The 12,418-nt window shown below is 43.5% G+C and overlaps 2 protein-coding genes across 2 annotated transcripts in view; one reads left to right on the plus strand and one right to left on the minus strand.

Annotated features, from left to right (window-relative positions):
- Nucleotides 1-1,990, minus strand: part of ZNF25 (zinc finger protein 25) — a 30,210-nt gene extending 28,220 nt beyond the window's left edge. The window contains exon 1 of the mRNA XM_045437225.1: nucleotides 1,884-1,990. The gene's annotated coding sequence lies outside the window, so the exon portion shown is untranslated. The remainder of the gene's footprint in view (nucleotides 1-1,883) is intronic.
- LOC123576411 (zinc finger protein 25-like) overlaps nucleotides 1,940-12,418 on the plus strand; it is a 29,533-nt gene continuing 19,054 nt past the window's right edge. Inside the window, 3 exon segments of the mRNA XM_045437226.1 lie at nucleotides 1,940-2,048; nucleotides 10,281-11,249; nucleotides 12,346-12,404. Of these exon segments, the coding sequence (XP_045293182.1) occupies nucleotides 12,390-12,404 (15 nt within the window). The 5' untranslated portion in view covers nucleotides 1,940-2,048; nucleotides 10,281-11,249; nucleotides 12,346-12,389.

The raw sequence follows: 12,418 nt of genomic DNA on the forward strand, positions 1-12,418 counted from the left end.
AACATGGGTGGGGTCTTGCAGGCTCGGGGTAGTCCTTATTCCTTAAAAGGGTACTGTCAGGTTTGGGGGGGGGGGGGTGGATGCTTGGTCCTCAGGGTCCTCCACCGGAGCCATGAGACCAGTTGGAAAGAAAGATGCGACTAGAAAATCTGAGGTCAAAATGGAGGCAGCCCAAGTCCTCTTTCATATACCCCAGTGTTCTGGATGGGAGGTGTTGGAAAAATAATTAAAAATAAAGGGTCATCTTAATTCTGCCTAAACGAGTGATTTCAGATTTTGGCCTGCAGAACCATGGATGTAGTTACTATTTACCGATGAAGGATAATTCACCCATAGATATACAAGTATTTTTACACAATAAATGTATCATTTTTATTTACTGTTATATTTTATAACCATATATATATATATATATATATATATATATATATATATATTTCTTTTTTTGTAACTGTTTTATATATTAAAGTACCTGCCTTATTCTCAAGAGAGTCTGTGGTGGTCACTCCCACAAGCGATGGACACACACAAATATACAAGTCATACAGAAATAACCTCTTTAACAAAAATGCATACACCCAGACTCACTGACACAATAAATACACTTACATAGCCTGACTGGAATGATGTCTATTTGAGTCCTTACCTTGTGACAGACACTGTCATATCTCCATGAATACATACATACGTTTCATAGATTGCTCCATGTTACTGGCGTGTTTGTTGTTGTTTGTTATTTTTTATTTCAGAATATATTTTGAATATCCCTTGTATGATTTAGTATACTTCTACCTTATCACATTTATTTTTTTTAAGTTTATGTATTATTTTGAGAGAGACAGAGTGTGAGCAGGGGAGGGGCAGAGGGAGACAGAGAATCTTAGGCAGGGTACTCATGGTTCCATGCACAGAGCCCGACATGGGGCTTGAACCCACAAAACCGTAAGATCATGACCTGAACCGAAATCAAGTGTCAGATGCTTAACCAACTGAGCCACCCAGGTGCCCCCACTTTATTACATTTAAAGGCTGCTGCTTGTTATTGAATTTCATGGATTAGCATATTTACCATAAAATCTACTGAATATTTGTACCGACTCAACTAAACTGTGAAGGACATTCTTTATATAAATCTTTGAATTATATTAGCATATAACCCAATAAGTGGAATTACTCGTAAAATCTTTTTTATTAAAGTATGCATATATTTTCTGGCTTATTTAAAAAAATATATTGCGTCCTTAATTTAGAAAAGTTATTTTCCTTTTCTTCAATTTCGAGACAAACTTTGCTTGGTAGAGATGTTATTTTTTTACTGTATTGCTGGATTCCATTTTTTAACATTTTAATTAAATTCCCTATTCACAAGAACTGATAACTGATACATGCTTTCCTATTAGTTTTGTGTCTAAATGATACTCCCAGTTTTTTTTACTTTTGCAATCTTTTATTGAAGTTTCTATTTTCAATCACAGAAAAAAGGGAGCACTCACATACCATTGTCTATATTGGACAAATTTCACCTTTTGCCGTATTTGCTTTATCTTATGTTTGCTGAAATATTTTAAAGTTAGGTATATTTCACTCCTTAATACTTCAGTATGTATCTCTAAAACTAAGTACATTCTTTAATAGCGCATCTATACTCAAATTCCCATAATTGTCCGCAAATGTCTTTTAAAGATTTTTTTTTTCCAAAACCAGGACGCAGTAAAGGACCACAAATTACATTTAGTAGTTCTTCTATGTAGGGCCAGAACCACAGACCTGCCAGAGTAACAATGTCCATACCCTTTGAATGGGATAGGTTTATTTACATTTTTATTTACAGGAGTGCAAGCGAAGGACTATGGTAGACGTAGTCTTGAATTTTATTTGCTTACCCAGCAGTACTTGCGCCCTAGCCGTGGAGAGTGCTGCGCACGCGCAGCTCCGCCATCTTCCTGGTGCCCCTCCTGCGCCTGCAGGTTTAGAGAAGCCCTATATTCCGTTTCCAGATTTCCCAATAACTCTCAAGGTCCTGGTTGCCCACCTTCCTAACAGCAGAGGTTAGAGCGTGGGCCGGGTGGGAAGCGGCGTTGACCCGCGGTGGGGAGGAGCGGGACCCCAGACAGCGGGCAGGGGCGTCCAGGTCCGGACCATTGGCTTGGGTTCGAATGGCCCCCCAGCTCTAAGAGGGTGGTTCTGCCGGTGCGTCCGCGGGACGGGGGTGGGGGGCGTGCGCATGCGTGAGGGTGCGCTCTGCCTGCGTGGAGAGCCCCGTGACTTTTGATCTTGGCTTACAGCTCTGTAACAAGTGCCGTGAACGTCATCACCTTTGTTTTTGTCCTCAGTGGCCCCAGCTATCTAGGGGGACAAGAAGTTCCAAGAGGTGCAGATTTGGGGTCCTGGGTGAAGGTTCCAAATATGAATTTGCCTTCTAATCTTATATCCTAATTTCTAAAGAACCTGTGGGTTCTTGTGAAGTTAAAGACCTGGGTCTCCAGAAATAAATCGCATCCTGAAGAGACCCTTGGGACATTTGATCCCTCCCCAGAGTTTCAGTCCCAGAAAGGGGTAGATCCTGGAACTGCAGGGCATAGCATAGGAATTCTTCGTTTTCCTGTTGCGTAAGGTGCCACTGTAACCGAACTAACCTGAGTTCACTCCTTGGCGAGTGACAGATGCAGACTACACCAGGTCGAGTTGTACAAAGGAAAATTTGCGGCAGATAAGGAGCTCATGAGGCATAACTTTCAAAGCCTTGACTCCCTGAATAAGGTTGAACGGGTTCCTTTTATTTTTTTTTTAATTTTTTTATTTTTTCAACGTTTATTTATTTTTGGGACAGAGAGAGACAGAGCATGAACGGGGGAGGGGCAGAGAGAGAGGGAGACACAGAATCGGAAACAGGCTCCAGGCTCTGAGCCATCAGCCCAGAGCCTGACGCAGGGCTCGAACTCACGGACCGCGAGATCGTGACCTGGCTGAAGTCGGACGCTTAACCGACTGCGCCACCCAGGCGACCCGAATGGGTTCCTTTTATTTAGGGTTAGGATGAATATTTAGAAAGGGGATCTTTGTCATTGTATTGTAGATGGAGTAAGGTCCTGCAGTCGCCTTAAGGCAACCTACCTATACTCACACACATTCTGTGTTATGTAAATGGTACTCCTATTTGAACCAAGATGTTAGTATTATAATATGGTGGTTGCCGCACCTTCTAGAGGTCACTCCATGATCCCGCCTGCTCAGGGTTAAGCTCAAAGTGGTCCTGGCGGTGTTGGGGCAGTTGGTATTGGGGCATTCGCTATCCCTTGACAGGTGATTCCAGTTTGCATTTGCCTGCGTTTAGAGAAGCCGGAAAGAGCTTAAGGAAAAGTGTGGGACAGAGATTGGTGAGTACAAGCTGGTGAACAGTAAAGGTTAGGTGTTAGGGTCTAGCAGGTGACAAATCCCTCCTCTAGTTTTTTGTTTTTGTTTTTGTTTTTTTTTTTCCTCTTCATTCTTGAGGGGCACAGGGCAAAGGTCCATCTTCTGTAGTTGTTTCCTGGTGGACATGGGCTTGGTCATTAGGATTGTTAGTAGAACAGAATTTTCCCTTAGCCCGTTGTAGATATGTCTGTGGATCACCAGGTTTAACCTCAAACTACTCATATATTTGTGTTATGACCATCTGTAATTTTTGGCCTTCATGAATTTGCATGTGAATTGTACCAGCCAGTTAACTGTGCAAGGTCCAAACAGCAGTAAGAGCAGTCAGATTATTAGTGGCCACAAGAAAAGGTGATCAACAAATTAAGGTATACATACCATGGGTGTCCTGGGTGTGCACAGGCTTTGCAGGCTCTACTAAGGTAAAGCCAGTTAAGCAGTTTTGGGCTCCAGGAGACTAGGGTCCATTCCCTGTATTACTTCGTGATTTACTGGATCTCAGGCCCTCATCCTCAATGCCTTGGGTGGCAAATAAAGCAGTTCCCAAACCCCCTAGGTCTGGCCAGTCCTGTTCATGCTCTCCATTTGATTTTTCCATGTCCCAGCAGTACTGTGATATTTCTTTTCTGCACACTAATGGGTTTTGTTTGGAGAGCAATCATCATTAACGTCAAAGGTAAAAGGAACTATAGTTGTTGGGACTTGGCTGTCATTCCCTATCTCAGGAGTATACTTGTAGCGTGGCTTTTGCTTTGAGGTGGAATTTAAGTATCATGTTATCCTCTCTGCATCATTAATAACTGGAGTAAGGTGGACACTTTGTATTGCCCTGTGGGAATGGCCTAGTTGTATAGCTATGGAAGGGGGGTTTTCAAAGGATTTGGGGGAGCTCATAATGAAGTTAATGTTATGGTCATTTTTTATTGGGTGGAACACAGGCCATACGGTTCTTTAGTTTGTTTCCGTTTGCTATGATCCTTCTTATATCTACTAGAGAATTTCGCTCCCAGGGATGCTTCTCTGTGTTTATGGCTTTTGACATCTCTAGCATATTGGTGACAAGAACTAATATTAAGAGGGTATTCATTATAAAAATCAGAACAAAGTAGATTGGGCTAGATCATTAATAATCACGGAGATAATGATGGTCTATTATGGGACCTGACAGCAAACAATACAGGCTGAAGAAAAAAAAAATTATTTAGAGTTGGGAAGCCTTTTTCTTTTCTTTTTTAAGTTTATTTATTTTAGAGAGCGAGTGAGCGAGGGGTAGAGAGAAGGAGAGAGGGAGGGAGAGAGAATCCCATGCAGGCTCTGCACTGTCAGCGTGGAGCCTGAAGTGGGCTGGAGCTCACCCGAAGCGGGGCTCAAACTCTCAAACTATGAGAGCACAACCTGAGCCGAAGTTGGTCACTTAACCGACTCAGCCACCCAGATGCCCGGAGAACTCTTATTCTTTGAGGCTGCACTTATCTTGTGTCTCTGGAACAGAAGTTTCAGGCCCTCGAGTGGTTCACTGGAGTCTCTGTTGTCATCTGGCACTGGTAGCGTCTCCTTCTGGGTCTCGGTGCAGACGCCTTCTTTACCATGGTGGATCTAAGGTACGACTCCCTCTAATTTTAAGGAGGGGTGTGTGGTTCCTAGTACTGGGTGGGGCCCTGTCCATATAGGGTATAGGTGATTCTGAGGTGCCCCACTTTTCCAAGTTTGAGGTACACCCAGTCCCCAGGGTAAAGCTTGATCTCATTGGCTAGAGGGAGGCCAAAATTCCCGTATTTGTTGAGCATGTCCATCACCTGTCGGGGATTAAGTATATGCTTAGTGTCTACAGAAACCTCTGGGTCTGGAGGTAAAAAAAAAAATCAGAACCTTTTGGGAAGGGCCTCTTGTAAGTCATTTCAAATGGGCCGAGCTTTAGTTTGCCCTTTGGGGCAGCTCTCATTCTGGTGAGAGCTATTGGTAGTATCTTTAGCCAGTTTTCCTGTGTTTCCTGGCATAACTTTGCCAGGGTGTTTTTTGGGGTTCTGTCAGCACATTCTGTCTTCCTAGAAGACTCAAGTCTCCAAGCAGATTGTCACCTCCACTTGATATTTAAGGTCTTGGCTATCTCAGAAATAATTATTGATGTAAACGTTGACCCATTATTACTTCGGATTGACCTTGGCAATCCAAATCGAGGAATTATCTCTTATTCCAGCCTTTTCTTATTTCATTAGCTTTTTCTTTCCTACAGGAAAAGGCGTCAGTCCATCCAGTGAATGTATCTATAAACTCCAAAAGGCATTTAAACCCTCCAGGGGCCATTGGCATTACAGTGAAGTCTGCTTGCCACGCCTCCCCTGGTATTGTCCCCCAGATTTTAGTTGCTCTAACCAGAGGGAGTACCTAAGGTCTGGTTTGTACATTTTGTCCAGCAATAGGCACATTGGTTTGTTATTTTCTCAATAATTTCTTTCACCTTCAGGATGCTCATGATCTTTATTAACCACAGGTATAAAGCTCCTTTACCATAATGGGTCGAGTCGTGTGCACTCTTAGGGAGGCCCCAGGCAGTCAGCTTGGGTACCCAGATTCTTCCATTGTTATTTATCATCCACCCTCTGATTAAGAGACCATTGGTAGCCCAATTTTAAGCCTCCTCTATCTCCTGGGGGTAGGTGGAGAAAACTTATTTAGTGATAAAGACAGAATTAGAGCTAGCTGCAAAATCTCCCTACTTGGCAACCCTTTTTGCGGCTGCATCAGCCAAATTATTTCCCTTTGTTATCTCTGAATTTCCCTTTGGATGGGTTCTACGATGAACCACTGCCGCTTTTTTAGGCTTCTGTACAGCTTCGAGCCGCCTGTGCATTTCCTTGCCATATTGAATTTCTCTATGGTTGCTGTAGTCCTCTTTCCCTGCATGTGGCTTCATGGACATGCATTATAGAGAAGGCATATTTAGAATCAGTGTAAATGGTTAACACCTTGTCTTTACCCAGCTGGAATGCTCTGGTTAGTGCGGTTACTGCGGTTACTGCTGCTGCCGTTTGGGCTGAGGTGCCTGGGCCCAGGCCTTTAGCTTCTCTAGGAGGGTTTAAGGGTACTACTGCATATCCTGCCTTCCTAGTCCATTTTGTGTAAAACTGATTTCTTCTGCACTGGATAGACAGGTTCACTCTTGAGATCTTTGTGGCTAGAGTAAACTTGATCAAACACTTATGGACAATCATGGATAATCATCATCAGGGAGTAGGGTGGCTGGATTTAAGGTGTGACATGGCCTCAGTTGTGTCTGGGGGGCATCTCTCAGCATGGCCTGATATCATAGCATTCTGTTTTGGGACAGCCACTGATACATCCCTTGCTTTCCAGTAAAGTAGAAACCTGGTGTGGGGTCCGAACAGCCATAGGTTGGCACGTAGTTTTTCTTCTTTTATCAAGATACACTGCTACAGCTCTTAGGCAAGGGGGCCAACCCTTGGCCATCATGTCCAATTGCTTAGAAAAATATGCCACTGCTCTTTTTACAGGCCCCAGCATTTGTTTTAATATCCCTACAGTTGCCTCTCATTAACATGCAAATCAAATGGCTTAAGATCTGGCAGTGTGAAGGCTGGAGCCTTCCTAAGCAGGGCTTTAAGTTTATTGAAGTCTTGGCCCCAGGACTTATCGCTTGCAGATGAATCTGTTTCAGATTCCCACAGCTTATTACTAAGAGGTTTTGCAGTCATCCCCAAAGCAGGACTCCAAACACAGCAAAAGCCAGCCATTCCCAAAGACTTATGCAGTTGTTTGCGGGTTTTTGGTGGGGCTAGCTGACATACTACCGTTTTTCTCTCTTGGAGGAGGCTTCGCTGTCAGGTTCCTTAGAAATTTGGGCCTTTTCGTTTGAGACCATATACCATGTCTGCCAGGAAATTTAACATGGATCAACTGTTTTTGTCAGAAACTTTCTGGGTGGGACTAGTTATTGAAATATCATCTACATATTATAATACAGTGCTGTTTTTCTAAATTTAACTCACTTAAATCTCATCCCAGAATTTTCCCAAAGATGGTGGGGGAACAGTTCAGCAGTACTGTTGTGTTTGATGGGAGCCAGGATCTTCCCACTCAAAAGCAAATAGTTCTTGGAATTTAGGATCTAGTGGGATGCAGAAAAAGGCACCCTTTAGACCTGACACAGTGTAATATTTGCTGTTACTCAGTAAGTTGGTCAGTAGAGTATAGGGATTGGGTACTATAGGATGTATGTCTCAAACAGCTTCATTGACAGCTCTGAGGTCTTGAATAAATCTGTATTCCCTACTTCTGGCTTTTTAGTAGGTACAATTGGGGTGTTACCTAGGGATCTACATGGCCTAATCAACCCCTGTGTTAAGAAGATCCCTTGTATAGCATCTGGTTTTAAAGGGTATTGCCTTACCTTGAGCCAGCAATCTAGCTGTCTCAATTTTACTTTTACAGATGGGGCATTAATGGCATGCCCCCACCTGCCCTTACACCCAGACTTTTCCAGTTGACTTGGCTTAAGGTTTTTTTTTTGGGGGGGGCGTGGTGGGGATTTTCTCTCTTTTAAATACTGGCATATGTTGTAATAATGCCATGAATTCGGTTCCTTGGTATCTAGGGAGTTGAATTTGTAATTTGCCCTGTCCTGAACTTAGAGTGACCCCTGTTTTGGCTAAAATATCTCATCCTAAAAGAAGAATGGGACATTCTGGCACAGATAGAAAACAGCATTTTAACATGTTTTGTCTTATTTCACAAGTCAAAGCCTCTAAAAACTTTGGTATCTCCTTTTCCCGAGACTCCTTTTATATTACAGTTTTTGTTAGAAAGGCTACCCTTCTGGGTGTTCAGTACAGAGAAAGTAGCTCCGGAATCAAGTAAAAATTCAACTAGCTCTCCTCCTATTGGTAAGGTCACCTGGGACTCCTCGTAGGAGATGAGGATCTAATGGTCCAAGACCAGCTGGGGAGCCCCATGGCCCTCTCATACCTTCAGTGAGGGACAAGTGAACTGATTCAGCTTTGTGCTTCTTCCTTTCTTTCCAAGAGCAGTCTGAGCAATCCTGTTTCCAGTACCCTTCCTGCTTACAGTGTGCACATTGATTGGACCCCAACTTTGTTTCTGGTCTCTTGATCCCGCGGAGGGGACTGGGAGCACTCACCCTTGGGGTGTCTTTCCTTCTCTTCCTGTAGGCCGGAGAGCTACCATCAAAGGAGACCTTGCTTTCTCATTTTCTGGTCTTAACGTCTTCCATCACATTCTTTCTATTGAACACCTCGAAAGCTAGTTCTAGAAGCTGAGGAGTTAGTTTTGAGACTCTGCCAAATTCTGGAGTTTCCTTTGAATGTCTGGAGCAGGTTGAGGTATGAACTAGGTTATTAAGGACCATATAAACTATGCTGAGTCTCGGGGTCCCAGTTTGTATTTCATCTTGAGCAATTTTGCAGCCTTTCCGTAAAGGCTAATGGATTCTCATCTGTCCTGTGTTGAATCTCCCTTAAATTTAAGGGAACAGTTTATACGAGATACGCTTATCTCCTTCATAGCTTTTTATAAATATAATTTATTGTCAAATTGGCTTACATACAACACCCAGTGCTCATCCCAACAAGTGCCCTCCTCAATGCCCATCACCCACTTTCCCTTCTCCCCCAGGCCCCATCAACCCTGTTTGTTCTCAGTATTTAAGAGACTCTTATGGTTTGCCTGCCTCCCTCCCTCTCTGCTTGTAACTTTTTCTTTTTTCTTTCTTTCTTTTTTTTGTCCCTTCCCTTCTCCCATGGTCTTCTGTTAAGTGTCTCAAGATCCACATATGAGTGAAAACATAGGATATCTGTCTTTCTCTGACTGACTTATTTCACTTAGCGTAATATCCTCCAGTTCCATCCACGTTGCTGCAAATGGCATGATTTTATTCTTCCTCATTGCCAAGTAGTATTCCATTGTATATATAAACCACATCTTCTTTATCCATTCATTAGTTGATGGACATTTACGCTCTTTCCATAATTTGGTTATTGTTGAAAGTGCTGCTATAAACATTGGGGTACCTGTGCCCCTATGCACCAGCACTCCTCCATAGCTTTTAAGAAAAGCCTTGATATGCCCTAAACTTTGTCTCCCATCATGGGAGTGGGGATCCCACTCAGGGTCAGCTCTTACCACTGCTGCCTCGTTCGTTCTTCGAGGATTTGATCCTGGCTGATTATCAGCTTCATGTCTGGCTTATGCTAACAAAGCAAATTTCTCTCATTAAGACGGTGGTTAGCAAAGCTTGAATATCTGCCTACATTGGATTGTTGGTAGAAAAGACATCCTGCATTAACTTTGTAAATTAATCAGGTCAGCCCATAGCCCTTTAGTGTGTGCCTTCCAGTAATACAGGTCTGAGGTAAAAAATGGGATGTGGACATTATAGAGACTCCTGTCTCTTTCAGACTCCATCGGTCTCTGTCTGTCTCAATGGAAACATCCCATCCCTGGCTTGAAATTGATCCCTAATCTGGTAGTGCTATCTGGCAAAGGAGGATAAAGGGATACAGGAGACATAGGGGAAGGTTTGAGGATGTTAGTCAAGGTTTAAGGGCTGGTGCTTATAAAACTGGGGGAGCCAAGGCCTGAGTACCAGAGGAATAAGGCAGAGGCTGATTACGATCTAACGACTTGGAGGAGATGGCAATCTGGGCAAAGATTCCCTGACTTTAGGTTTTCTGGAACAGGTCTTCTCCATCAGAATATAGGAAGCATTTTTAGGGTTTTAGGTTCAACCGTCATTTTCCAAATCTTAGAATTCCTTTGCAACCCCACATTTTGATACAATGCCATAAAACACTGACCATATGAAATCTCTTCCCATTTTCTCTCTTTTACAGAATAAGCTCAGGAGAAAGTCCTATGTTTTCAGGTTAAGGGAGGGTATTTGAATAAATGCTTTCCATTTCTGGAGGTTATAGCCCAACGGCCTCTCCTTCAGAATAGAATTCATCCCTCCCATATTCTGGGATTCTTTCTTAGGGTTTCCTCTTACCCTCCACAAAGTAATTTATAATCGTTAGTGGTGACACAAATGCCACGCAACCTCACCCACAATATGTATGAGACTCGGTTGACTTAAAACCAGGCTCACAAGGAGAGAAAGTTAATGCTAAGGCGTCTAAGTGGGTGTGGGTAGTTGTGCCTTACAGAGTAGTGGCTGGGGCACAGGCTGCCTCTTCCATCCCCTCAGTGTCCAGGTGGTCCCAAAGGATTTATTGGCAGAGTGACTCAGGGAGAACCTGGTTTAGATTCAATAACTCAAGGCACACTTCCCTTTTTAAGAGGAAAAACAGAGCAGTACAGGTGTCCCCAACAGACAGATCAAACAGGTCAAACGGGTAAGATGGAGATACCCTTTACCATGACTGATTCTAGACTAGTCTCAGTTGGGCCACTTTCTCGTTTGCCAGGCTGAGGCACTCAGTCTCTGAGTGGCCAGGTCTTGTCCTGTGCCACTCAGGGATGTCTGCACCTGACTCTAATTGAGTGTTCAGTCCCCCAGAGTGTTTACTGGAGAGGCCCTGTTCTTAACTGACTGCCGGCCTGCCAGGCTTTGTGAGACAACTCAAAGAAGATACTCTTCTAGTCACACCATAGGATCCATACCACCTACCTACCTCTGTGGAGAGATTTCAGAGCAAGAGGCTCAGGGCAGCCGCAGTTCCTTCAAGGGGTCAGCAGCATCAGTCCAGAGGCACAGACCGCACAAAGGGAGAGTCCCCTCCAAGAATTCCTCTCCCAGTCCCCAGTGTGGATGTGTGAGCCCGGATGAACCGCTGCCAACTGCTCCATCGGTGGGGAACCAGGTAAGCAGACAGCAGGACCTCAGAAGGACAACAGTCCCATCTGCATTGCCAGATTTGTAACCCAAGTAACAAGAGTTTGCTCCTTGGTGTGTCCCAGATAGAAACTACATCAGGTGGAGTTGTTGCACAAAGAGGGTCATGGGGAGTGACTTCCAAAACCTGACTCCCCGAGCAAGGGTAAATGGGTTCCTCTGTTTAGGAATAGGATGAATATTTAGATAGGGAAGCCTCGTCCGCCACAGCTCACGCACACGCACACACACACACACACACACACACTCTCTCACTCTCTCACTCTCTCGCACGCGCACGTACTTTCACTTTAATAAACTTTCTCACTGTGTTGTGTCTGTCCTTGAGTTCTTTCTTGTGATGAGACCAAGAACCTTTGGTGACATCTTTGGGAGGGCTCTGGGGTCAAGGCTCCATGGCCCAGGATCTCCCCAGTTCACCCAGCAGCAATTTCTATATACCCCATGTTAACTTTCCCTATTTTTAACATCTTACGTAAGTGTGGTACATTTGTCCCAATTAGTAAGCCAATAAAGTCTGTATTTTCTCATATTTTCTCAGTTTTTCTGTAATGTTCTTTGTTCTGTGTTCCTCTCTAGGATACTGTACTACATTTAGTAGTCTTATCTGCTTAAGAGCCTCATGGCTGTGATCAGTTTCAAAACTCTCACTTCCTAATTAGTTTCCTTCCTTTTACTCATATCTCAGTTCTCTAGGCTATTTATCTATCAGTATGGTAAAAATACTATATTTCTTCCCAACTCTGTGCAGTGACATCATGTGGGTAGTTTGAAATTGGCCATGGCAGGAGTATTTATGCCTCCAAAATTGGCAAAAAAGTCAGAGCTTTTTTAAAAAAATTTTTTATTTATTTTTTTGAGAGCCTGTTATTAGATATTTTCCTCTGTTGGCACTATCTCTATGTGGCCGTCTCTTTTCAGGAGCCAATAGGACAGTGTCCCATAGGAAGGCATTTTACCCACTGGTGTACAGAGTATTTGTAGGCCAGTAAATCCAGGAGCTGTAGGGGAGGCAAGATGTAGGGGAGTCATTTATGACTCATCTCTGTTTTGTTATTTCTCAGTTGTGTCTGCACAGGACTCTATGCTTTTGTAAGAACGGCAGAAAATGGACAAATCCCAGGTGAGTTGTTTTTT

The sequence above is a fragment of the Leopardus geoffroyi genome, chromosome D2, assembly GCF_018350155.1.
Source record: "Leopardus geoffroyi isolate Oge1 chromosome D2, O.geoffroyi_Oge1_pat1.0, whole genome shotgun sequence".
In the NCBI taxonomy this organism is placed as follows: domain Eukaryota; kingdom Metazoa; phylum Chordata; class Mammalia; order Carnivora; family Felidae; genus Leopardus; species Leopardus geoffroyi.